This window comes from Trametes versicolor (genome assembly GCF_000271585.1).
Source record: "Trametes versicolor FP-101664 SS1 unplaced genomic scaffold TRAVEscaffold_11, whole genome shotgun sequence".
In the NCBI taxonomy this organism is placed as follows: domain Eukaryota; kingdom Fungi; phylum Basidiomycota; class Agaricomycetes; order Polyporales; family Polyporaceae; genus Trametes; species Trametes versicolor.
Genome location: NW_007360331.1, coordinates 206,337 through 230,706, shown reverse-complemented (window position 1 = coordinate 230,706; position 24,370 = coordinate 206,337). Strand labels below are relative to the sequence as shown.

Genomic DNA, 24,370 nt, shown 5'->3' with positions numbered 1-24,370 from the left:
GTCGCGCCCGCCGCGCTGTGCGCGACGGGTGCACCTTTCATTTCTTATCCTTCCCGTACGGCTCCGGCCCCTCCTGTATATACGCGGGCCCCGAGCACCGGGAAATCCACTTTTCTCCTACCCCTTCAGAGCTCAAGTTTGCGTTTGCGCCCGCGTCTGCGACTGCGACCGCGACTGCGTTCGCGAGCCTCCCCGACAGCGCCCTTACGCCCTCGACCACGTCAATTACAGTGAGTACTCCTCAGAGGTCATCGCGCACTGGTACCCCGCCCCGCGTCGCATCCCCCGACTAGCGTCCGCGCAATCCCCTACCCCCGGGTCAGGAGCGATAAGCTCGCTCGACCCCCGTCGTCCCCCGCGCATCCGCGTTCGTAGGGAACTCGGGATCGTACTCGGAAACCCCCACACACACACAAGTCACTTCTCGGGTCTCGTCCTCTCGGCCCTTCGACCCTAGCGTCCTAGCGGCCGTTACGGGAGGCTTGAGTGCATCACCGCGTCTGCTGCTCGGTTTCCGGGGCGGCCGGCTCCTGCTCCCTTTCGGGCAGGCTCGCCGCCGCTTCGTTCCGAGCGGTCAGCGCAGGTGCTTGGGACCTCAACACGACACGTTGACGCCCAACCTGCGCCCCGAGTGCACACTCCCCTCCACTCATCGAGGGAGGCATAGGCGAAGAGTGCCTTCTCGCGCACTGGAGCTCCTGTGTACAATAACGATGCGAACTTTCCATACAGACAAACCAGAGAATATGATACAGGAGTAACGAAGTCAAGACGCTCAGAGCTATCTACATAAGACGTACAAGGGGGCCCATCCGACAAACTTCAAATTCCTACACCCCATCCTCAAAGAGAAATGGCGGGGCGAGCTGGTTCTCGTGAAACATAGCAAGGAATACCTCGCGATCAACCCGACTTCCTGCTATGACGGGCCCGCGTCCAGGCAGGTCTATATCGTCTCCGTCTCCCTCAAGCTCCTCATCGGCGCCCGTCCCGTCGAGGTCGAAGGACTCATCAGACAACACGAACGTTACATCCTCTTCCTCGTCCGGCTCGCGCAGTTCGCCCACCGCCAGCTGCTCCAGCTCCACGTCCAGCGCGTGATCAGCGTGCCAATGGCCGGGCTGCCCATGCAACCCGCCGCACTGTGTGTCCTCGAAGAACGCAACACGCGCCGTGGGGCCGACACGCGCTGCCGGGAGGCACCACGGCTTGTGCTCTTCGCTCCCGGTGTCCAGCGGGTGACAGAGTCGCGGCCAGTCGACCGTGGGCGGGTGTTGGTCGAAGTCGGTGAAGGGCGTGAGCAGGACGCGCACGCGCTCGAGGCTTGGGGTGTCGCTGTCCGGGGATATGAGCGCGGGGAGCGCGTCCCGCCGGAGCGGGTCGACATCTAACGTCCACACGTCGAGGAAGCGCAGCGTAGGGGAACGCACGGTGGGGAGGGGCGGGATGCGGCGGCGGCGGTTGGGAATCGAGTGCTGTATGACAAGGTGCTCGAGGCGCGGGCAGTTGCTGCCGAGCGCGGCGAGCTCCGAGTAGGGCGGCGCGATTTCGAGGTATTGGTTGCGCCAGTGGAGGTACGTGAGGCCGGCGCCGTGGGCATGCAGGAACTCGTCTACCGCTTCTGCGCTCTGGTCGATGACGGTGAGCGCGCGGAGCCGCGGTAGGTCCCACGCGTGGCTGATGTATTGGAAGAACCAGCCGCAGTACGTCTGGCAGTCGTAGTAGAAGTCTTCGAGGGCCAGGAGCGGTCGTACGGGTCCGGGGAGGGGCTCGGGTTCGATCACGCAGAGTCCGTTGAGCCTGATCTTGAGCTTCGTGACGCGCGACGCCCCAGCTAGAAGAGCGTGGAAGGCGAGGAAGTCGGCCTCTTTTCTTAGATCCATGTAGAGATCCATCACGGAGAGGCCGTGTGCGAGAGAAGCGTACAGCAGTCCGCTGGGGGAGGCTTCGCTACAGTCCGGGGAGAAAAGCCACGTCGGGTCGAAGGCATCGAACAAGTCGCTGTCCGGCCCCTCGCGGAACGCGAAGTTCACGTGCGGGTGGAAGGAGAACGCCCGCAGCGCAGCACAATGACGCAGAATGAGGTGCAGCTCCTCGCGCACGACGTCTGCGAACGGCGCCCAGACGACGCACGAGTCCATGCGGATGCTGCGGACGAGCGCTGCGATGTTGTCCGCAGAGGGTGTCCGGGCAGGGTCGAGGGTCCGCGCAAGCGCGGGGATCTGGCCCATGCGCCGGAGGACGATGTCTTGGTAAAGGACCTCGGTCGCGGGTCCGAAGAAGGCCTTGCAGGAGAGGGCAAGCGCCTTGCGGGTCCGGAGCGCGGACATCCATGGGCTGTGCGGGCCGTGGACGATCGAGGGGTCGTGTTGGTAAATGGGCGGGACGACGGCCTGGAAGATGTATAGGAGAAGCTCTTGGGGAAGCCGTTCGATGGCAGACTTCTTCATTGACGTGGGCACCTGGGTTAAAGGGCACTGGTCGTATGCGTTAGCGAACACCCGTCCTCACGAGAAACACATGCTTACTGTCACACTGACAGAAGGTGGGTCGTTTACACATAGGAGTGCTTGCCGTTGCATAGCGCGAGCCATTTCTTCTACGATCATGTTATCTTCGGAGGTGACCATTTCCTCAGCTGCTGGCTACAGCGCAGTGCTTTTGGATAACTAACGCCCGCTATTATCGATGTCAGGACATTACTTTTCCTCGGTATACAACAGTAATGCACATACTCAGTGAGATGGCGAGGTCAATTGTGAATGGTCGAGTCGTCAGCTTGCAATACGGTTCGAACTTGGCGGGGCGGGAACAAGGAACGCAACGTAGCATAAGCGCCGATCAGTAATATCGAGTGGCAGTGCTAAGGCCTATCCGCATATGGACTGGCCAGCACCCAACATGGAAAGGAGTGATGTACGCAAGGCGTTCAATTACACGAGAATATATGGCAGATTGCCGACTTGTTGTTACCAACAGACTATGTGCCTAATTTCGTTCGGTTGGAAAAACTGGTGGGCGCGAAGAGAGACGGTTGTTACGAGTAGGTATGTGATTGGGTTGAATTTAAATAAAGCGGATGTTACAAGTAAAGCGGACTACTGCGGGTGAATGACAAATCTCTACTGTGCGACTGTTACAGTGGGCACATTGTCGGTCACTGTAGTGGTGGTGGTCGTGGAGCTCGTCTTAGTGACGGGGACAGTGTCGGTGGTAGACGCGAACTTGGTGCTCGTAACCGTGCTGGTCACAACGGGGTTGGTGGTCGTGCGCACGGTCGTGGTGGCGAGCGCGGTGCTGGTGGTCGTTGAGGTGGTAGTGAAGGTCGCCGTGCTGGTGACAGTTGCGGTTGCCTTCACGGTCGAGGTGCGGGTCGCAGTGGTGGTGACGACCTTGGTGCTTGTGGAGGTCGAGGTGACCGTCTTCGGAGTAGCGTCCGCGCGCTTAGCGTTCGCGGGGACGGTCATGGTGGCGGCCACCGTCTTGGTGGTGGTAACGGGGCGGGTGGAGGTTATGGTGATTGTACTGGCTTGGCACTTGGAGGATGCGCGAGCCTCAAGCGCTGCGGGGAGGGAAAAGGTTAGATAGGGAAGACTTTTGACTGACGATCGACGTACCTTCAGCTTGGACACCAACACAGACCGCGGCGATGGTGGCGAGCACAGCGACGATCTTGTAAGAGAACATGACGAGTAATGGTATGAAGTGGGAGGTTGAGGAGTAGGTGGGTTGTTTGGTGACGGACCTGCACAGAAACGGCTGCCTCTTATAGCCATCTGCACATCTCCGAGGCCCATACTTGTCGAGAGACTCTGCGTCCTACCAATGCACGTCCCATTGGCGCGGCTGCGAGAAACTTAGAATAAGGAGCATCCATGTTGCCAATGGATGACGGGAGAAGACACAGGCCTCGATGACGAGACTCCCGGTGGCGGTCCGCGGAGGGGCGGCTTCTCCCGGAGGGGCATCCGCGAGACGAAGCGCCCGGTTCAGGCTTTCTTCCGCACTCCGAGTCGCCAAACTCTCAATACTCCTTTCCTCTGCTAGGTTGCCGACGACAAGACAGCGTTTGGATCTGGCTACATCCGAGGTGCATGGACCTCTGTTGGCAGATGTACCTCGGACCACCACTGCGCTCTTGAGGATGGTAATCCACGATTTAGAATACGACTGGGCCGCACCGGCGCGCAACTCTGCTACCGTCAACCGACCAATGAGAAGTAATGCACTGCGGCTGACCATAGTAACTGGCTGACCATCGGATGTGCCTTCAGGAAACCCCACCGAACGCCGACTGAGAGCGTATGGACATCTCGGACATGTGGCTGACACGCGCATCGCTGGAACCAAGTGCGTGGTTCCTCCAGAATCGGATGAGCGTGCGCTTCCCGTTGTAGGTACGGAAAGACACCTCGGATGTACCTCGATCGATCGTGTGTCGTTGCGAATCTGCTTCGCTATGTCGGATCGCTATGTCGGATCGCCTGTTTCCGCGACGGCGCACGCGGAAAGCTGTGTTTAACCTCTGCTTCTCGCGGCGGAATACTCCCTTACGTGCGCCCATGGACTCGGTCGGCGTGTCGGTCCACGCTCCCAAGGGTATCTGCCTTAGTGGTTTCTACTTCTGCGGCCAAGTAGGCTGCCAGGGGCCGCACTGAGTCGCCGGGCTGATGTCCTGAACGGGACGTGCGGAAGTGGGCTGCACGTATATAAGCTGGCAGTTCCCTCCCGGTTCTAGCATCACCATTTCTCACCCTACCACTTCCACTACTCCATCATCATCATGTTCGCCACCAAGTCCTTCGCTCTCCTCTCCGTCATCGCGGCCCTCAGCGCGCAAGTGGCTGGTAAGTCCCTTCTTCTCTCCCCTGTTGCGCAACTCTGACACTATCCACAGGTTACTCCGGCTACCCGAGCTACTCGCCCGGCGGCTCGTACCAGGGCGCCGTCGCCCCGTGCCCCGCCGCGTCCGTCAAGTTCACCACCGTGCGGCCGACGTCCACGGTCACCACGACCGCGACCACAACCGTCACCGCGGCCGCCGAGCGCAAGCGCGGCGAGTACAACCCGCACGGCGACGCGTACGCCACGCTCGCCGCGCGCGACCCCGTCGTCACGCCCACCACGACCGTCACCGTCGTGAAGACGAGCACGTCGACGGGCACGACCATCAAGACGGTCACGAGCACGTCGACGACGACGAGCACGCTGAAGACGACGCTCACTGCGACCACCACGGCGCGGGTTACGTCGACGAGCACGGCGACGAGCACGATCACCAGCCCGGTGACGAAGTTCGTTACTGCGACGGAGACAGGCACGCGTACCGCGACTGTTACGTCGTTCACCACTGACGCGGAGACTTCTACCGCGACGGAGACGACCACTGTTGGAGAGACCACTGTCACGGAGGGTGTCGCGCGTCGGGCCATGTACACTGCGGCTTGATTGCGAACGTCATGTCGTATCTCTAGATCTGTGCTTCAGCTATGAATGAACATTACGATTCTAAACTCTCCTTACAACGCACGCTTTCAACGCCGGGGCTGAATCTAAATGCGTAAAGCAACAACGTGGATCCCAAGACTTTTTGCCAACTTGTTGAATGTCGTCGCAGTAGTCACCTTCTCCCGCGTGCGTGGGGCTTACGCTTCGTATTCACGCTGCATCGGTGTTATGGTTATCCTCAAAGAAGATCAATATATAGCTCTACAAAATCCATGACACACATCTATGTCCGAATCCTCTACATTTACTTCTTCCCGAAAGTCAGGAACCGCTTGCCCTCGACGGGCTCGAACGTCTTCTCGCCCGCGGGCGCGGTCGGCTTGCCAAACGGCAGCTGCGCGACGAGGACCCAGGACGTGGGCAGGTCCCACGTTGCGAGCACCTGCGCGCTGATGAGCGGGTTGTAGTGCTGCAGCGTCGCGCCGAGGCCCTCCGCCTCGAGCGCCGTCCACACGATGTACTGCAGGATGCCCTATATGCGCGCGCGTCAGCGTTGCTCTTCTACTCCTACCCTCCTGCTTCCTGGGGCGCAAGGGAATTCTGGGGAAAGGGGAAGCGGAAAGAGGGGCGGGGACGTACGCTGGCGTGCTCGGACCAGGCGGGGAAGCGGTCCTGGTAGGTGGGGTACTGCGCCTGGAGGGCCTTGACGCCCTCCTGGTCCTCGAAGAAGAGGACGGTGCCGTGGCCGGCGGCGAAGCAGCCGTTGATCTTGCCCTCGGTCGCGGGGAGCTGGTCTGCGGGTACGATGCCCTTGAGCACGTTCAGCGTGATCTCCCAGAGCTTCTTGTGCTCGTCGCCGAGGAGGAGGACCGCCTGTCAACGTGGATAGAGGTCAGCGTGTGCGTACGGGGGAGAGGCTACGAGGACTTCTGCAAAACCGTTATCGCGCATATATATGCAGGTAGAACCCAAAACAAGAACAATTATGGCGTAGTGCGCCCACCCGACGTTTTTCTGCGGCGTCCTCGCGCGCAGAACTGGCTCTGTCTATGCTCGCACTCCGCACTCCGCTGCCGTCCACCGTTGGAGGACTCTCGCGCATCTGCGTCACGTTCCGTGAACCGTGTACCCGCAGCCCGCAGGGGGTCATGCATAAGCATTTTGAAACCTTCCGTGCAATGATGCCGATAATGGAAATACAGAAGTACTTATGAGGAGAGAGCAAGAAGGGAGGAACTTACGCGGCTGGACTGGACGTTGAAGGAAGAGGGCGCGTGCTTGACAGCGGTCGCGATGATCTCCTCAATCTTCTCGTCGGAGATGGTCGACTCGGAGCCGATGGTGTAAATAGAACGGCGGGCCTTGACGGCCTCGAGGAACGCAGCGGAGCCAGACATGTTGATGTTGTGCGGGGGAGGTTCGAGGAGGTTCGGAGGTGTGGAGGTGCGGGGTGCCGGTGAGTTGGGATCTACACGTCCAAGGGACCGCCGCTCTTATACTCGCGCACGATCGATGAAGGGCACGTCATCTTTCCCGTCACAATCATAGACGTTATCTGCTGAAGGAGTACGCAGAGGCGGCCAGGGGGCGGACGCGGACCCGGGCGCCTGCTCGAGGACGCGAGAACATTGGATCAGCGATGTGTGCCCGATGAGGCGAGTCGCTGAATAATGGCGCGTGGATGAGCTTGGCTGTGCGGCGCGTCGTGCTCGCGTTTTCCGTTTAGCTGAGTGCTCGATCGTCGTCGTCGTTGTGAAAGACCCATATCGGGACACGGCGCGCGAGTCGTGACGTGTTCTTGCTGACTGCTGGCGTTTAAATGACTGATCTCGATCGTTCCGCTATTTTCGGGCCCCTTCTTCGCCTCCTGCCTCATCCTGCGACGCCCGGCGACATCAAGGCACCTTGGGCTCTTGCTCTCACCCTTGTCGCGCTGTTCGATGGCTTTGCCACGAAAATGGCTCGCTTCAACATAGCCGGGTGTGAAATGTGTAAAGGATGGCGACCAAGATGACAACTTCGAGTGTCTGCACCCGCAGCCAGCAAGGTGAGATTAGGAATAGAGCTTTAAGTTGAGAACACGCGTAATGTGGTTTAGGAATCAAAGTATCATTCGTGGATGACGTCTATTGTGTACAGATATAACATGGTATGCAAGATCAGGCGGCGGTGGGCAGAGCCCGACGAGCAACATCGCCCTCTGTAACAGTCTTCTCGCCAACGGTGGTGGTGACGGTTGCAGTGGAAGTCTCGGCGTCGGTGGTGAACGCCGTAACAGTCGCAGTACGCGTCCCAGTGGCCGTCGCGGTTACGACCTTCGTCACCGGGCTCGTGACTGTGCTCGTCTGCGTCTGCGTCGACGTGACCTTCGCCGTGCTGGTCGCCGTCAGCGTCGTCTTCAGCGTGCTCGTGGTCGTCGACGTGCTCGTGACCGTCTTCGTCGTGGTGTCCGTCGCGGTGCTCGTCTTCACGACGGTGACGGTGGTGGTGGGGGTGACGTCGGCGCGGCGGCGGGGGACGTAGGTGCCCTGGGGCGAGCTGACGAGCTTGCCCTTGGGCACGGCGGTGGACGTGGTGTGTTTGGTGACGGTGAGGACCGAGGTGGGCATGGCGGTCTTGGTCACGAAGACGACGGACGTGCACGGGGTCGCGGTGGATGAGGCAGCGGGAGCGGGGATGGTGGCGCCTGCGAGGGAAGGTTAGTAAGGGTGAGTGTGCGAAGTGTGCGAGGCGGACTCACCCTGAACCTGAGCCACCGTGGCGAAGAGGGTGAAGGCGGTGATGAGAGTGGTGGAGAGCATGATGAAGATGGTGCGGTAGGAGAGTGGTTGAGCGGTTGAGTGGATGAGTGGATGAAGATGTTGGTGAGGATTAGACGCAGATTCCTGCTGCTTATATGCTTCGTAGGCCACTTCCGCTCTGCGTCCAGTTTTCACGGCGAAGGTACGAAATCCTTAGTGCTGCCTATGGGTCCGACACTGACACCCAGTGCGCAGTGCCTCCGTATTCGTACCTCCGCTGGGCGCCATCGCCGTTCACGGTACATCCGAGTATGAGAAGACATCGTTGCCCAACCAGGATGCAAGAAAGCCAGCATATCCGCGGTCCTCGAGCTACTTGCGTTCTGTGAAGACCGATGAGATGGCGACGCTTCACGCTCGAACCGTACCGACTGCTTCTCTCGATGGTACTGGACGAGGTTATCCGCGAGTAGCCGTGACGGCTCCGCATTCCGTGAGCAGCGATCGGGGGAACCGAGAACACCGAGTGCTTCGTCCACGCTACATCCGACGAGCCAGCCACCCACATGGCGCGGGCCTACCCGGAATCGCGGCAGTGGATCTGGACAACGTGTCTGTACAGCCCAACCAGAAAGCGGCGGCGGCCCATGGATGCGGACATCCGACGTTGCAGGGCGGTAGCCGCGACGGCTCCCCTCCTCGTGGGCAGCGATCGAGAGAGCGGAGGATACCGACAGCTTCATGCACAACACGCCCGGCCATGTGGTAGCCCACATGGGAAGGACGGACTCGGAACGACCATGGTGAATTTGACACCTCTTGTTGGCGTGCGCACGCTTAGAACGCCGCAAGACCAATAACTTGGGCGCCGGAAGTGCCAACACAGGCCAATACCCAGCCACTCTTCTTCCGCGGTGCCAGTTAGGGGCGTCTGACGTTGCGATCGAGACGTCGGAAAGCTACATCGGTTCGCCGCCATTGGCTGACACAGGCTGGCACACTGAGTTGACTACCGACGGTTTCCCGATTGGGGCACGACGGCGGTGCGTCGCCACGTTCCCGCCTTCGCGGTCCGCTCAGTGACTCCTCGATCATAGCGCGATCACTCTGGGTATCCGAGTCCGAGGTCGCCGCCGTGAGTGTCGACCGCCAATTTCCTGGATGCTCACTGGAAAGACTCGGACAGGTTTCGACGAAGTCCGTTTCCCAAAGGTGAGTACCGTATCCGCCCTTTGAGACCGTCGGATGTGCGTGTGGTGTATAAGAGGAGGTGCCAGTTCACCCACAATCCTCACCAACATCTCCCACTCTTACAAACTCACACACCCATACCAACTCCTCTTCCCATACCACATCATCTCATCATGCTCGCCGCTAAGATCATCGCTGTCCTCTCCGCTGCGCTCCTCGCGTCTGCCGGTGCGGTGAACGGTACGTGGTTTCCCAACTTCATCACCATTCCAACTTACTTATTTGACGCAGACCTCGATGCTCGCGCTGCCGCTTCGTCGAAGTGCCAGGCCAGCACAACCACCATAACCTCCACCCGCCCCGTCACCACCACCAAGACGGTCTTCGCCACCACCACCGTCCCCGCCAACGCCAAGCGCGCAGCGGACGCGGCGGCCCCGAAGACGGTCACCTCCACCTCGACCAGCACCAAGGTCGTCACTACCACCGCGACGCGCACGTCCACCGTGCCGGCGACCGCGACCGTCACGAGCACGGCGACGTTCTCGACGACGACTACTACGACGAGCACCGTGCTGGCGACGACGACTGTGCGCACGACGACGAACCCGGTGGTGACTAGCACGGTTACGAGCACGAAGTTCGCGAGCACGACGGAGACTGTGCCGGTGACGAAGACGAGCTCGGCGACTACCACTACTACGGTGACGGACAATGTCCCCACTGTCACTGTCAGCCCCAAGTGATCTCGGACCGACTCGAATAGAGACATTGTGCTTGTTGTATAAAATTCGAGTGATGATATAAGCCCTCCTTTTATGCAATGTCGCGCGATTATAGATGGCATAAGTGACACGCACGTTGAATGCCCGCGCGTGCCTTAAGCGAGATCCATCCCCACGATCATCTCGACGATCGACGGTACGATCGACTTTGCGCCCATACCACCATCATCGCCAGCAACTTTTGCAATTGCTCTACACCCCAACCTTAATTGTGTGCAGCCTATTTGTCGTCTTGCAATGAGCGTCCTTATGGCCACGCATCGCGCCCTGCTGCACGCCGATGTGCTCTCGCATCTGTTTATGACGATGGTCGATGACGTCGAGGAGGCAGATGTCGACTTCGGCCAACGGCTAGAGATGGAGGTCGACCTGCGATCGACCCTTCTCCGCTGCTCCCTTGTATGCCGAACGTTCTGCGATCCTGCGCTCAGTGCGCTCTGGTGGCGGCTGGACAACCTTGTCCCTCTTTTGCGATTGCTGTCCTGCTTTGTTCCCACGAAGGTCAAGCGGAAGGGCCCTGTCAGGCAAGGAGGTGGCCCGAATGACGATACCTTGTATGTGAGTTCCAGATCTCTGTAAAGTCCTCGAGAATCGTCTCCCTAACCAACGAAACCCAGCTTTTGAAGGGAGAGCTGTCGCCCAAGGACTGGGCTAGATTCAGTCAATACGCTCGGCGCGTTCGCGTCCTGAACTTCCCCAAGATCGCGTCTGTCACGCCGCACATCGTCTCCCAGCTCTCAAAGTGGAACAACGGTGCACCACTCCTCCCCGGGCTGAAGGAGCTCACATGGCTCCCCGCATCCCCCACAGACACCGCCGCACTGCTTGTGGGAACGGACAAGCTGGAGCTCCTCCACATCGTGCTCGACTGTATCACCCTCCCCGACGATCTCGAGTGGATACCCCGAAACGAGAAGATGGCGGCATTGCGCGATCCGTCCACGAGGAGCCTTGGGGACAAGCACGTCGAGAAGATGCTCGGGATGTATGCCGAGCGCGTCCCGCATCTGCAAACTCTGGAGCTGATCACCTCGGTGCACCCGCTGTGTCTTGCCCCGGTCGCGCGGTTCACACGCTTGACGAGCTTCCACTGTCGCGATACGCCTGTGGACGCGCAGTTTGTGCGCACGATCGCCTCGTCTTTGAAGGCACTGGAGAGCCTCGTCATCAATTTCCTCCTTAACGCACAGGAGCTCGACACGCCCATCGTCGGCCTGCGCCATCTATCTAGCCTCGAAGTTACCAGCCCCTCCGCCCACCTGACGCGCCTCTTCAACATGTTGAATCCCTTGGAGGAGCTGCGCAGCCTCACCATCTTCTACCCCAACGGGATCCCCGAACTGAGCGAGACCTACCGCCGTCCCCTCGAAGCCCTGCGCGCCCGCGGACACGCGCCCGCTCTCGCATCGTGCGTCCTCGACATCACTACACGCTGGAACACGCGCGAGACGCTCGCGCAGCTCGTCGAGCCACTGCTCAGCATACCAACTCTCGAGCACATCGCCGTCCGCGCACCACGCAGCGGGTACCAAGTAACCGAGCGCGACCTCGAGCGCATGGCGCGCGCGTGGCCGAAGGTGCACTCCCTCGCGCTCATGTGGAACGCGCGAGCGGGCGGGGCGACGCCCCCCGTGCGCGCCCTCGCACACTTTGCGCAGCACTGTCCGCGCCTGCGCTCGTTCATCCTGAGCCACATCGATTGTGCCGCGCCCCTCCCGCCGCCCCCATACAAGATGGGGACGCATGGACTGCTGCATCTGTTTACGATGGAGTCGTATCGCATTGCGGACCCGAAGGCGGTGGGAAGGTATATCTCGGCGATGTTCCCGAAGATATTGGTCGCTGTGCCGGATCCGCAGCCGTCGGGCTGGGACGATGTGTTGCATATGGCGGCGGCGTGGCGTGCGGCGAGGGCGAAGAGGATGGCGGAGATCCAGGCAGAGAAGGCCGCAAAATGAAGATAGAATTGCTCTAGCAAAGATTACTGTTTAGGTACTCCACCTGATGGCATTCACGAGGTTCGTATTCATCTTAAAACTTATGTGTAACACTTTCGACGGCGACATGAGGATGATAGGTAGTCCGTTTATGGCAATTTCTTTGAGGCCAATAGCTTTGGATCCTAACATGTACAAATACCGCTCTCGAAAGTCTCCGGACCGGAATGGGGCCGATCACCGTTGTGCCAGTACTGGTGGCGGCAGGCATGATCGTTCGAGCCTGTCCCTCTCTGTCCTCGTACCACCATGTTCTCCACACTCAGGCGCCATGTTACCAGCGCTGCCCGCCATAGAACATCCCCTGCTGCGCGGCGGTCGTCGACGTCGACAGCCTCTTCTTCCCCGTCACCGCTATGGAGGAACTTCAGACTCTTGGCTGGGGCAAGCACTATTGCGACGGTCTCCTACTACCTTGGCGCGCTCTACCCTCCAGAATTCGCGCACCTGCTGTCGCCACGAACTGCGCCGCCCCCAATCCGCCCTGACGACCCCGCAGCACTCGTGCACATCGCGGAGCTCGAAGAGGAACTCAACCACCTCCCCCTGCTGGAGGCACACCGCGCGCGGCCGGACAAGGATCAATGGTACGAGGCGCGACCGTATCTCAACCTACCGGAGGAGCGCCGCGTGAACAGCCTGACGGCTGGGACGCTGAAGGGCCCTGGGAAGCTCGCTGTCCCTCCGCTGGTCCGCTCTCGCCACGACGCGTCGGAGAACTGGATATTCATCCATGTCGGTCGGGCGCTGTGTGGACATGAAGGTGTGATACATGGAGGACTGCTTGCGACACTGCTGGATGAGAGCCTGGCACGCGTGGTGAGTGACTTGCGTGATTTCCCATCCGCAAAACGTCATGTTTATGCCATACCACAGGCATTGCTGAACCTCCCGGAGAAAGTGGGCGTGACCGCCAACCTGAACATCAACTACAAGGCGCCCACCCTCGCCCACCAATTTATTGTCATCAAGGTAAGACTTGACGAGGCGCAGGGCCGCAAAGCGCGTGTATCCGGAACGGTCGAGGACATGGCGGGTAACGTCCTAGTGGAAGCAAGGTGTGTTGTGTATAGATTCTGACGTGTTTCCAATTGCACATGGTTTCTAACACAAGCTTCCAGCGCGCTTTTCATCCAACCCCGCTACGCGAAGCTGCTGAATTCGACAGCGGTTCGGCATATGCTTGGAGAACCGTCACAGTCCAAGGAACCTCTCGCGCCTGGCACCGTTGCACCTGTGCCCGTGAAGCTTCCTGGGGGTGCACAGACCTTGGTGGACAGCAAGAACCCATAGATACCCATGCCCGCATATAGAGCTGTGAGTGATGCATCCAGTTCGATAATCTGCAGCTGACATGCGCGTCTCCCTCGGATTTGAAGATGTTGTGATGCGTCTAATCTTCACGCTTTGGACCCAATGCTATACATTCTAACCTTCGCCATTTCCTCGTACCTCGGCGTAGGGGCTATTGAGTCGCTCCGCTGAGTAATGAGCATGTGAGGTGCACCGGTGGTATGTTTCTTCAGTCTCGCGCGGCTCTCGTACAAACATGCAGTGCGTCATCACGCGTCAACGCCGTTGCTTCTTGCTTCTGAGAAGCAAGCTATCATCGGACGGCGCTGCCCGTGTGACCACCCGCATAAGCGAAGTCCGCGCGGTTCCTTCGTTTGTGTACGAGAAGGGGTAGAATGAGGCCCTTCGTTGACAATCCAGATGGGGTAACAGGCACGCGTAGAAGCCTCGCAACATGGCAGAACAGGCACTGCCGCTTTGGCGATGCGCGTGACCATCTCAGTACGTTTTCAGCGACGCTCGCGCTGCATTAGAAGATCCAACTTCGTGTCTAGGTGTCTTATCTGCGGCATATTAAACGCTCGCTGCAAGTGTGGAATACCGAACAAGCGGCCGCACCACTGCCTGACATATTGCTCCCCAGGCGCTTTGCGAGGCATATAAATGCGACTGTCCAGACGCACTACGTAGCTCATCAGCGGCCCAGTATGAGCTTCTCCGCCCTCCGAGCACTTCATGCCTCCATCGGCAATGCGATCGATGACCTCGAGCGCATCTACGCCGACCGATCTCAGTCCGAGCCCTTGCACTTCCCCCGCCTCGAAGATCCGTACTACACCTCTGCTACGCACTCGGAGGAAGAGTCGCTCGCACACCAGCTGGATGACGACCCGGCCGTGTCGCTTGCATCGAAGAAGATCGTCGCGGCATGCGGCCAACTCAGCGCTACGGTCAACAAGCCGTGGTACGGGCTCATGGAAGCCATTCAGGCTGTAAGACTGATTCCTTCCGTCTCTCCTTGGTCGTTCTCACGTCTCTACTTAGGGTCAACTGTCTGCGGCCATTCGCTTCCTAGAGGCCGCTCACATCCCCGAGATCCTTCGGGAGGCGGGTCCCCAAGGGCTGCACGTACGTGATATCCACCGTGCGGTTGCGGAACTGCGCCCCCAAAACGCCCATCCGGACCCCGCCATTTTCACTCCGGCTAGACTAGGTTGGTGGCCTACTCGTTGCGTATCACGGAGGATTCCTGACCGTAGCGTGCCAGGCCATGTTCTGAGACTACTTGCTACGTCACATTGGCTGCAGGAGGTAGCCCCTGATACGTTTGCGAACAATAGGCGGTCTTCGTACATCGATACTGGCAAGACTGTCGAGCAGCTGCGTGCCGAGTGAGTCCTGATATGCTGCGTACCTGTACCCCAATCTGATTATCGCGTAGGCCGAGCAAGAAACACCTCGACACCGACGGCGTAGCTGCCTTTGTTGGTGTCACGTGAGTTACGCGTTCCGCCGGAATATTTATCGGCTCAATGATACTTACCCGGTCCGACATGCAGCGGAGACGAGGCCTTCAAGTTTATGGCGTACATGACGGAGTGGTTCCTCCCGGACACTAGAGCAGGTAGCCTCGTCGTAGATGCGAAAGGTGGATTCGACCACGCCCAGGCTACGGAGTCGAGTGCGAAGGACGAAAGCACCGCCGTGTCGTACGTCGCGCCTTTCAACCTCGCCTTCGACACGAAGCTCGGCTATTTCCCATGGCTGGAGCTCCCGGAGAACCGTAGCCGACTGGAGCGCTTCGGGCATGCGATGACCGGGACGCGGCAGTGGGAGACGAAGGAGGGCGTTCTCTTTGGTGAGTCGAGTCGCGTACGATTGGCTGTTGCAGTTGCTGAGGAGCCGTGGCGCAGGATTCCCATGGGCGGACTTGCCGCCCGATTCCGTCCTCGTCGATGTCGGAGGAGGGATTGGTTCTACCTCCCTGACTGTCGCGCAGGCCCATCCTCATGTCAGAGTGGTAGTGGAGGATAGGCCGCAAGTCGTCGAGATCGCACCTGCGGTATGTGTGCCCCTCCTGTGTCCTGTCTGCGAAGCAGCGCTCACTCAATTGGACCTCGCAGTCGTGGGGTCCGAAGTACGCACCGTTGTTCGAGTCTGGACGAATGTCGTTCCGCGCTCGTGACCTTTTCGCACCATGGGAGCCACTCGCGTCTGGGAAGGCGCCTAATGTCTTCCTGCTCCGGCTCGTTCTGCACGACTGGCAAGACGAAGACTCCAAAAAGTGAATAGCCTTGTAGCCAGTCGTCGTCACACCTTACGCATATCACATCATAGGATGCTCGGCCTCTTGCGCTCCGCGGCGGGGCCGAACACCAAGCTCCTCATCGGCGACATGCTCCTCCCTTACGCGTGCGACGACGACGGCGCGTTCGTTGGCGAAGACTCCCCTATCCTGCCGAACTTGGGGGTAGCGAACATTCACGGGTACTTGATCGATATCATGGTACGTCTTACTGTGGGCCCCGGCACGCGTGCTGCGAGCTGACGATGCGAGTGGCAGATGATGGGTATGTTCGGGGCGAAGGAGCGCACGGTCAGCGAGATGTCTGAGCTGGCGTTGTTGGCGGGCTGGAAGGTGACGGACATCAGACGTTCCCCTGGGTCGGTCTGGGCTTACACCACGGCGATTCCTGTTTGAGCACATGATGCCGCTGACGACGAGGACAAGAAACCAGGTTTACCAACTTACAGGAACAGTGTATATACATTGTAAGATGGCCGAGACATGTATGATCAGTTTCATGGCGCTCTCCCGGATTGCTGCGAACTTATACCGCTACACTGATAGCTCCTGCCGGTGGGGGAGGGATACACTGCCAGTAGAGTACGGAAGGTATGTGGTCTATCGCCATCAATTTGTGTCCAAGAGTGAGTGCATGTGATACCGAGTGTTCTGACTGCGCGTAAACTCGTCTAAGATGGCTTCAGGATCCTCGCGGTCGTCCCCAGAAGCCGACTCCCCATCGGAGCCGGAGTCTGACTCGTGAGAGTCGTATTGCTGAGATCGCAGGAGGGCCTCTTCGGCATCCACCCCACGTTTTTCATCGTCAGAGTCGTCAGAGTCCGAGTCGGAGTCATGCGCTATGCCTACGTTGCGATCACTTTCCCGGAGCACCCGATTGAACCAGTCGTCCATGCGCAGCGCAGGATTGATGGAGGGCCAGTTTTCCGTGTACCCCTCCTCGTCCTTGCGACGTCTTACTTTGGGGTGATCCGCGGACCCGAGACCCCATGCGAACTGCGCAACCCATGTCCCAGAAAAGCGTATGAAGAGAGGGCCATGCGACCTGGTCGAGACGAGGGTTGGGTGGCAGATGCGCGGCCAGTCAGGGCCGCGGAAACAAGTCTCCAGTGAAGGCAGGTCGCTCCTCGGATACGAGGTGTACACCGTCAACAGGAGCCGGGCGCAATGGAGGTATGGAACGTGGCTCGCAGGGTTAAGCAGCCGGGCGCGCACTACAGCGCATGCGTGTTCGGAGGAAGACAGCGTCGAGGCCCTCACGCTGACGGCCCACACGTCGAGGAATTGCAGGGTGGATGAGTGGAGCGTCAGCGGTCCGCACTGCAGCTCGGGGATCACCAGGTGTACGAGTGCGGGGCATACGCGCGGTAGGTTCTCGATCTGGTCCTGGCTAAATGAACGGATGGCTCGGCGGGTGCAGACGTAGAAGTGGAGGAAGGTGAGATGTGCCGCGAATGTGTGGAGGAAAGAAGTGGGGTATTCGGTGCATCGGAGGAGAGTGAGCTGCGTGAGGCAGGGTATTTCCCATCGGGAGACGACATATTCCAGAAGGTCCGGATAGCCCGCATCGATCTCTAAGGAGCAGAGGGAATGCATCCGGATGACGGGAAAGCGCATAAGCTCCGGGAGGTTCAAGTCGCGCTCGATTTCGGTTGCAGCGAGCACTAGGGAGGACAGTGTATATGTGTTGTGGAAGAGGTGATGGACCGCTGTGACCGTGGTCTGGGAGAGAGGGATAGTAAGAACGAGGCTTTTCAACGTCGATGACAAAGGATGCAGGAGTGGCCCATCTCGGGATACGAGCCACATAGGGTTGTAGTAGTATCCGTCCACAACTTCGGGGTCGAGTTCGGGCACGTTGTCTATAAAGGGGAACGCGGGGTGGGGGTGATACGAGAACGACCGGAGTTGAGTGCATCGTTTCAGGATGACGCTGACGCATTCGCGTATCGTTTGTTTGTACGTCGCCAGGACAGGACATTGCTCGATGCGGATTGATCGCACGAGGTGTGCGACATCGCCGTGGAAGGTACCGTCACCAGTGACCCGCAGAGTGCGAGCAAGTGCTGGTATCTGGCCCATGCGACGTATCACGATGTCTCCGTAGAGAACTATCCTGGCCGGGCCAAGAGTAGACTTGGATACGAGTGAGAGGGCCTTCCTGGTCCGGAGTGCCTCAAGCCATGGGTTATGAGCTCCTTGAATGGTGGAGGGATCGTATTCGTGCCATGGAGGCGTCGTCTCCTTGAAGATGTGTAGTATGATTTCGTTCGGGAGGCTAGTAAACACGACTCTCGTGCTATCTGATTCGTCTGTCACTTGCACAGGCGTAGACTGTGTGGTGAAAGTCGACATTAGCTGTCGCACTGGTCCTCTGTGGCCCTCAAAAGAGACTGCGAAGTGACATACCGTTGCTTCGAGAGCGAGAAGCTGAGTTACAAGGAGATCGAGCTCCTCGGTCTCGTCTTGTCGCTGATTTGAAATTATCTATCGTTCGAAGTTAGACGGTGCTGGTAGTAGTAAAGCTAGAACACCGATGCAGACCTTTTGTGGGTAGTCCGAGCCCTCAGCAGAAGGCACGGTCTGGTCAGAGGGCTGTGACATGTTCATGAAGAACGACTGCTTGAAATTGGTAGTAGTGTTAGCGGATTGTAGAGGAGCCCCAATCCGCTTAACACTCAGTCGCATAACAGACCAAACAAATATAGACAAAGAGAAGCGAAAGCGAGTCCGAAGTGCCGCATATGCTAGTATTGTAAGTCGCTCGCAGTGCTACTGAGTCAACGGTCAGTCATCCGGATCCCAGAGTGCATCCGCGTGGTACTGCGTGTCGTGGCTACGCGCGAACATGTCGAGAATGGCTGGAGAGTCGAGTTGGGGCTCGGCGTCGATATTATTAAGATCGTGGAATCGAAGGACGGCGGGGTACTGTTGGTAGTTTGGGGGGTCCAAGTCCAGATTCTCCAGATCATCCACGCCTCCTTGATCGGAGTCCGAGTCAGAGTCTTCGGAAGAGCTGTTGACAACATACTCGTCGGAAGAGCTTTCAGCGTCCTCTAGCGTCGAATCGGGTGTCCCTGCTCGCGGCGAGTCGCCGAGTGCCGTAGGATTAGGCAACACCATTTGGGGGTGCTCTGCGTATCCGAAACCCCAGGCGAACTGCGCGACCCAGGTCCCGGGAAAGCGAAAGAACAGGACTTCGTGTGAATCGCGCGGGATAAGGGTCGGATGGCAAATGCGCGGCCAATCCGGCTGGCGACCCTTGCTCCTCAGCATCGACTGAGAGTGCCAAGGAACAAATGTCGTTAACAGTAGTCGCGCGCGAGATAGAGCCGGGACGTCGCTCGCGGGACTGAGAAGTCGATCGCGCGCCGCGACGCACGCGAGCTCGGGAGAAGAAAGCGCGGAGGTGTCCACGCTCGCGACCCAGACATCTAGGAATTGGAGGGTGGACGAGCGGAGGGTTAGGGGGCCACACTGCGGGTCGGGGATGATTAGATGCACGAGCGCGGGACATAAGCGCGGGAGATTCTCGATTTGCTCCTTGCTGAACGAGGGGATGGCGTCTGGGTTACCAGTCCAGAGATGAAGGAAGTAGATGTGGATGAAGGTGAGATGAGCCCCGAGGGTGTGGAAGAGAGTGGTGGGATATGCGCTGCATCTGAGGAGCGTGAGTTCCCTAAGCTGGGGCATTTCCCATCGGGATGCGATATATTCCGGAAGCCTTGGATGGTTTCCTTCGATCTCCAGGCTCGTGAGGGTGGGAAGTCGGATTACGGGCATGTTTATAGGTCCCAAGACGTCGAAGCGGCGTACGAAACTGGTCGCGGAAAGCTTCAGTGAGGCGAGCGCGGACGCGCTGCCGAGGAGACCATGGATTGCGATAAGTGTCTTCTCGGAGAAGGGGATAGAAAGGTCGAGAGTTCTGAGGGTCGTCGAAAGAGGTCGTAGAAGTGGTCCGCTTCGCGTTACGAGCCATATAGGGTTGAAGAACCCGTCTGCCGCGAAAGCATCGGGTTTCCCGGCGACGTAGTCTACGAAGGGGAATTGACGGTGAGGATGATATGTAAACGAGCGGAGCTGAGAACATCTTTCCAGGATGACGCCGAGGCTATCGTATATCGCCTGTTTGCACGATACCAAGATAGGACACTGGTCGATCCGGATAGATCGTACCAAGTGTGCGACGTCGCCGGGGAGTGCATGTTCGCGTGAGGCTTGCAGGGTGCGGGCGAGTGCTGGTATCTGACCCATTCGACGAAGTACAATGTCCTCGTAAAGGACCGTCCTAGCGGGGCCCAAGGCCGCCTTGGAAACGAGTGTGAGAGCTTTCATTGTCCGGAGAGCTTCCAGCCAGGGGCTATGGCCGACATGGAGGACAGAGGGGTCGCATTCATATCTGACAAGCGGGATATCCCGGAAGATCTGAAGTAGAATCTCGTCTGGGAGGTCAAGGAACGCGGATCGTGTGCCATCCGTTGCTTGAAGAGACGAGGACTATCAAGAGTCGGCATCTTCAGCTACAATCTCGGAGGCATCTAGTAGCCAGCACACCTCTTTTTCGCGAGCTGACATGTTGGTTATGTGGGCTTGGTTCCTGTTTTCAGTCAAGTTTGTGGTATCGACGCTCCAGAGAAGCCTTCGTCAGGTTCGTCGCGCGGTTGAACAGGACCCCCGCCTATGCTGCAAGAGGTCCGATAATAGTGCTGTACAAAATGGCCTATAAAGGGGCCTTATGTCCGATAATTATGCGGTATATTGGGCCCTTATGGCTAGCTATGTCCGATAATATGTGCTGTATAATGGGCCTTAGGGCGCCGCAGGTCCGATCCGTTAGTATGCTGACAAAAGAGGCAGCTGCCCGGCCGGCCTACCTGTATCTGCCGGCGGCTGTCGAGGAAGACTGAGCAGAACGGTACCCACTGGGCAGCACTGGGCTCGCATTTGGGGGTACGATCTCCATATGCTGGACAAAACGGTCTGTTGAGCTTGCTCCACGGTACGTCTACCCCAGGCTCCAACCAGCCGCTGCTTCGAGGTAAGGGGCTAATCCAAGTAGCGTAGACATATTTATTCCGACATACCCAGGCCAGCGCTTATCCGTACAAATACATCACGTGCAAACTCTCCCAACCTTAATTCCCCTTACCTCTCAGCAGCGGCTGGCTTCAAACACGAACAAACAACGGGGCTCGGTGGTCGAGTGCCCGCATTCGACCCCATTTGGAGTGCCATCAACCGGGGGCGCTTCTGAATTGTCGTATTTCTAGTTCTCGCGCATCGTCGCGCATCATCGCGCCGCGTCGCGCGTCGTCTGCGCAGCGAGCTCTCCGCTCGCGTCCTCATACTTGGCGGACTGTAGCTATTGAGATATAAGTATAGCATCCGGTGAAACAATCTCATCTGTTTGCGATGGACTTTTGGGAGACGCGGGGCTTTGCGCGAAACACAAGACACTGGAATGCCTACAGACATACCGCACCCGGAAACACCACAAAACTTACTGTGTCCGGTTTAAAAATATCTTCGCGGACTAAACGCACTGTGAAAGTGTGATTTGGGAAACGCGAAGCCACACAATGTCCGTTTGACGAGGAACACGACCATGTAAGCAATCAGAACTCGTACGCGGGCTGCAATTCTACGCGTCCACAAAGCTGCGGCTTGCTTGTCCTCAAATGCCACTTGTGGGTGTCTATAAACTCATCAAAACCCCCGTTGACATGCTTCGCAGTCATACCGACGTGGGGGACGGTTTAATTCTGAAGCGGAGCCAGAAGGGGTTGATACCGCTGAGGAGCAGTTTCCACAGTCCTAAGAGGGACCAGGTGCAACGCGTTCAGCGCGATCTACGCATACACTACTACTTTGTATTAAACTCCACTCGCGGAGGGCATAGGAGACGTCTATACAAGCGGAAGAGCAGGGCGAGCAGAGAGCGGACGACGCGCGACGCGGCGCGATGATGCGCGACGATGCGCGAGAACTAGAAATACGACAATTCAGAAGCGCCCCCGGTTGATGGCACTCCAAATGGGGTCGAATGCGGGCACTCGACCACCGAGCCCCGTTGTTTGTTCGTATTTGAAGCCAGCCGCTGCTGAGAAGTAAGGGGAATTAAGGTTGGGAGAGTTTGCACGTGATGTATTTGTACGGATAAGCGCTGGCCTGGGTATGTCGGAATAAATATGTCTACGCTACTTGGATTAGCCCCTTACCTCGAAGCAGCGGCTGGTTGGAGCCTGCGTCTACCCAGGAGACTAGACAAATCGAACCCTTATGCTGCACGAGGTCCGATCGCCATGCTGATAAAAACGACCGTCAAAGGGGTATGTACCATAATCATGCTGTATATAATCCCGAAAAGGTATGCTGATAAATGTGGTCAAATCCGAGGGTTTTGCGATCGGACCTTTGGCGGCATAGGCGGGGGTCCTGGTTGAACCGCGTTAACAGCCAAATATACAAAAACAAAAGGAAGGCAACGGGCGGCAATCGGTAGTGGCCCTCTCCTCCTGACCCTCATCTCGTCGACGCGTGATATCTTATTACTCTGGTGTCGTATGTACCTACGTTGGTCTTGGGGTTTCTTATACTTGCGACGGGCTGTGCCGCTGGCTTCATTCTTCGCGTTTTCAATTTCCAACCTTGAGAATGGCGCAACTGCTGGTATGATTTGAAACGGTGCATTACTCAGCCTCTCACCATTAACTGACGACGATGTTGTTACCTAGGATTATGACACCGTGGATTTGCCCCTCCCTAGAGCAAACAACGCGGCGGTTCTCCCGTGCGAGATTCTCCTACAAATATTCTTCGCCAGTATCCCCGCCTCGCACGAATACGACCACTCAATCTCACAAGGCAGGAACTCCTCTTGGAGCCGGCTGTTGCTTGGGACCAGGAGGTCGCTCCCTTGCGTATGCCGCGCCTGGAATGGCCCTGCCACAGAGGTATTGTATTTCGACATCACCCTCCGTCGCGTAGGGGTCGTCCAAGCTCTTGCGAACACTTTGCGCTCATGCGTCACGGACCCCGGCTCTCACGAACATGGGGTACGCGAGCGCGATCTCTCTAGCCTGATAAGGCACATTGGAATGGACGCGTTCCCCGTTCTTGCCCAGGACGTCGATGCCGTTAAACAGGATCTGGCGTTCATTCTCCTTCGCTGCACTAGGCTTTCCACCTGCCATTTCCACACCAGCTCCGCATTTTCCATGTTAGAATACGCCAACCAACTTGCAGAGTATCAGCTGGTGGAATGTACGCCTTCCTGGCTGCTCCCACTGGTGATGGTTGTTGACGAAAACCAAGAATCTCAGCTCATGCTACTCCCAGAGAGCTCGGTCAACGGCGCCTTTCGGGAGCGACTCAGCTCTAGCCTACGCGCGCTGGACGTGCTCTCGTCTGATCCCGTCGATCGCTGCTGGAGGTGCGAGCTGCATATCGGGGACATCCATCCACTCCTCGGTGTTGCCGTCAACACCCTGGTATCTCTTCGGCTAGGGCGATTCTTCCTCGACCATGACTTCGATTTTCACCGACCTGTATTGGTGTTCGATGCGCTAGAAGAACTCTACGTGTACTACAGCCTCCCTGGCGTCTCGCACTACATGTGCACGGCGTGGGTCCTGCCTCGTCTTCAAAAGCTCACGCTGCTACAGTGCGAGTCGTGGCGAACGGAGCCTCCCGATGAGGTACTTCGTACTCACGGCCGCCAACTGCGGTACCTACATATCTACCCCGGGCTTCTCGGGTGGCCGGACGAGTTCGCAAGGTCTAGCGACGATACCGCGCTCCTACTGGCGGAGCTGTGCCCGGTGCTTGAGCACGTCGTCCTCGCCAGCAAGCCCGCGCATCCCCTTCCCCTGCACCACCCCACCCTGCGCTACATCGACGTATGGGCGAACGAGACCGGCTACGAGGAGGACGCGCACATCCCACCCAATATCGCAGCGCTGCTCCGCGCGGTGGTCGTGGACGAGGAACTCGCACGGCTGCCGAGCTTGCGGTGTGTGCGCATGCTACTCTCGTGCTATGAGCCCGCAGGGCTCGCGTCGAACCTCCTCGCGCCGGAACGTCACCCGGACTGGCCGATCGTGTGCCATCCGGCCGCGTTTGACGGGTCGGACGAGGACGTGTTTTTCCGTGTCTTCTTGGGAAACTGGGCCGTGCAGACACGGTGGGGCGTGCTATCGCCCTCGCGCGACTTGTGCCTTCGTAAAGGGACGTACCCATGCAGCGAGGCGGAGAGATCGGACGACTCGTCGCTCGGATCAGAAGTGACTGTTGGCGATGGGGAGACGATGGACGTGGATATGCATTTGGAGTTGCCTGATGAGATGCAGCCGGACGAGGATATGCTGAACGCGGTGCTGGAAGAGCAGGGTCTGGCGTACAGCGCTGACGTTGCTGAAGCAGATTACGTTGGCGGGTACTTGGACTCCGACGATGATAGTGATTCAGGTTCTCGGAGTACAAGCAGCATGTACAGCGACGATTACGACTCAGACCTTCCTTGATATGATTCTACGTTTCGACCGTTTCACAAATAGCCATGAAGAGAACAGCGTTTGTAATTGTTGGACAATAATATACAATTTAGAGGCG

The 24,370-nt window shown here is 58.3% G+C and overlaps 12 protein-coding genes across 12 annotated transcripts; 6 read left to right on the top strand and 6 right to left on the bottom strand.

Moving 5' to 3' along the window:
- Positions 1 to 830: 830 nt before the first annotated feature.
- Positions 831 to 2,450, bottom strand: TRAVEDRAFT_51619 (uncharacterized protein; the record flags this gene model as incomplete). The annotated part of the gene is made up of 1 exon (XM_008044509.1): positions 831 to 2,450. The coding sequence occupies one exon, from the start codon at positions 2,448 to 2,450 to the stop codon at positions 831 to 833; it is 1,620 nt and encodes a 539-aa protein (XP_008042700.1).
- A 672-nt stretch (positions 2,451 to 3,122) lies between these two features.
- Positions 3,123 to 3,687, bottom strand: TRAVEDRAFT_51618 (uncharacterized protein; the record flags this gene model as incomplete). The annotated part of the gene is made up of 2 exons (XM_008044508.1): positions 3,123 to 3,562; positions 3,618 to 3,687. 2 exons carry the CDS (start codon positions 3,685 to 3,687, stop codon positions 3,123 to 3,125), a joined length of 510 nt encoding a protein of 169 aa, XP_008042699.1.
- A 1,085-nt stretch (positions 3,688 to 4,772) lies between these two features.
- TRAVEDRAFT_74249 (uncharacterized protein) lies at positions 4,773 to 5,448 on the top strand (the record flags this gene model as incomplete). Its single annotated transcript, XM_008044714.1, has 2 exons — positions 4,773 to 4,847; positions 4,898 to 5,448. Exons 1-2 carry the CDS (start codon positions 4,784 to 4,786, stop codon positions 5,446 to 5,448), a joined length of 615 nt encoding a protein of 204 aa, XP_008042905.1. The 5' UTR covers positions 4,773 to 4,783.
- A 234-nt stretch (positions 5,449 to 5,682) lies between these two features.
- On the bottom strand, positions 5,683 to 6,865 carry TRAVEDRAFT_66609 (Nitroreductase). The gene is made up of 4 exons (XM_008044713.1): positions 6,690 to 6,865; positions 6,452 to 6,616; positions 6,088 to 6,321; positions 5,683 to 5,980 (listed from the first exon to the last, which is right to left on the bottom strand). The coding sequence occupies exons 1-4, from the start codon at positions 6,843 to 6,845 to the stop codon at positions 5,753 to 5,755; spliced, it is 783 nt and encodes a 260-aa protein (XP_008042904.1). The 5' UTR covers positions 6,846 to 6,865; the 3' UTR covers positions 5,683 to 5,752.
- A 742-nt stretch (positions 6,866 to 7,607) lies between these two features.
- TRAVEDRAFT_51615 (uncharacterized protein) lies at positions 7,608 to 8,249 on the bottom strand (the record flags this gene model as incomplete). The annotated part of the gene is made up of 2 exons (XM_008044507.1): positions 7,608 to 8,134; positions 8,189 to 8,249. 2 exons carry the CDS (start codon positions 8,247 to 8,249, stop codon positions 7,608 to 7,610), a joined length of 588 nt encoding a protein of 195 aa, XP_008042698.1.
- Positions 8,250 to 9,553: 1,304 nt separating this feature from the next.
- Positions 9,554 to 10,126, top strand: TRAVEDRAFT_23145 (uncharacterized protein; the record flags this gene model as incomplete). The annotated part of the gene is made up of 2 exons (XM_008044338.1): positions 9,554 to 9,620; positions 9,672 to 10,126. 2 exons carry the CDS (start codon positions 9,554 to 9,556, stop codon positions 10,124 to 10,126), a joined length of 522 nt encoding a protein of 173 aa, XP_008042529.1.
- Positions 10,127 to 10,329: 203 nt separating this feature from the next.
- On the top strand, positions 10,330 to 12,177 carry TRAVEDRAFT_74247 (uncharacterized protein). The gene is made up of 2 exons (XM_008044712.1): positions 10,330 to 10,723; positions 10,783 to 12,177. Exons 1-2 carry the CDS (start codon positions 10,403 to 10,405, stop codon positions 12,121 to 12,123), a joined length of 1,662 nt encoding a protein of 553 aa, XP_008042903.1. The 5' UTR covers positions 10,330 to 10,402; the 3' UTR covers positions 12,124 to 12,177.
- Positions 12,178 to 12,411: 234 nt separating this feature from the next.
- Positions 12,412 to 13,455, top strand: TRAVEDRAFT_132544 (Thioesterase/thiol ester dehydrase-isomerase; the record flags this gene model as incomplete). The annotated part of the gene is made up of 3 exons (XM_008044711.1): positions 12,412 to 12,981; positions 13,039 to 13,220; positions 13,284 to 13,455. 3 exons carry the CDS (start codon positions 12,412 to 12,414, stop codon positions 13,453 to 13,455), a joined length of 924 nt encoding a protein of 307 aa, XP_008042902.1.
- A 707-nt stretch (positions 13,456 to 14,162) lies between these two features.
- On the top strand, positions 14,163 to 16,156 carry TRAVEDRAFT_51611 (S-adenosyl-L-methionine-dependent methyltransferase; the record flags this gene model as incomplete). Its single annotated transcript, XM_008044506.1, has 9 exons — positions 14,163 to 14,447; positions 14,500 to 14,668; positions 14,723 to 14,846; positions 14,897 to 14,950; positions 15,015 to 15,313; positions 15,369 to 15,517; positions 15,579 to 15,739; positions 15,793 to 15,961; positions 16,019 to 16,156. 9 exons carry the CDS (start codon positions 14,163 to 14,165, stop codon positions 16,154 to 16,156), a joined length of 1,548 nt encoding a protein of 515 aa, XP_008042697.1.
- A 213-nt stretch (positions 16,157 to 16,369) lies between these two features.
- TRAVEDRAFT_51610 (uncharacterized protein) lies at positions 16,370 to 18,364 on the bottom strand (the record flags this gene model as incomplete). The annotated part of the gene is made up of 3 exons (XM_008044505.1): positions 16,370 to 18,094; positions 18,170 to 18,247; positions 18,305 to 18,364. The coding sequence occupies 3 exons, from the start codon at positions 18,362 to 18,364 to the stop codon at positions 16,370 to 16,372; spliced, it is 1,863 nt and encodes a 620-aa protein (XP_008042696.1).
- A 183-nt stretch (positions 18,365 to 18,547) lies between these two features.
- TRAVEDRAFT_51609 (uncharacterized protein) lies at positions 18,548 to 20,335 on the bottom strand (the record flags this gene model as incomplete). The annotated part of the gene is made up of 2 exons (XM_008044504.1): positions 18,548 to 20,257; positions 20,315 to 20,335. 2 exons carry the CDS (start codon positions 20,333 to 20,335, stop codon positions 18,548 to 18,550), a joined length of 1,731 nt encoding a protein of 576 aa, XP_008042695.1.
- Positions 20,336 to 22,414: 2,079 nt separating this feature from the next.
- On the top strand, positions 22,415 to 24,360 carry TRAVEDRAFT_74245 (uncharacterized protein; the record flags this gene model as incomplete). Its single annotated transcript, XM_008044710.1, has 2 exons — positions 22,415 to 22,429; positions 22,495 to 24,360. The coding sequence occupies 2 exons, from the start codon at positions 22,415 to 22,417 to the stop codon at positions 24,280 to 24,282; spliced, it is 1,803 nt and encodes a 600-aa protein (XP_008042901.1). The 3' UTR covers positions 24,283 to 24,360.
- Between the last annotated feature and the right edge of the window lie 10 nt (positions 24,361 to 24,370).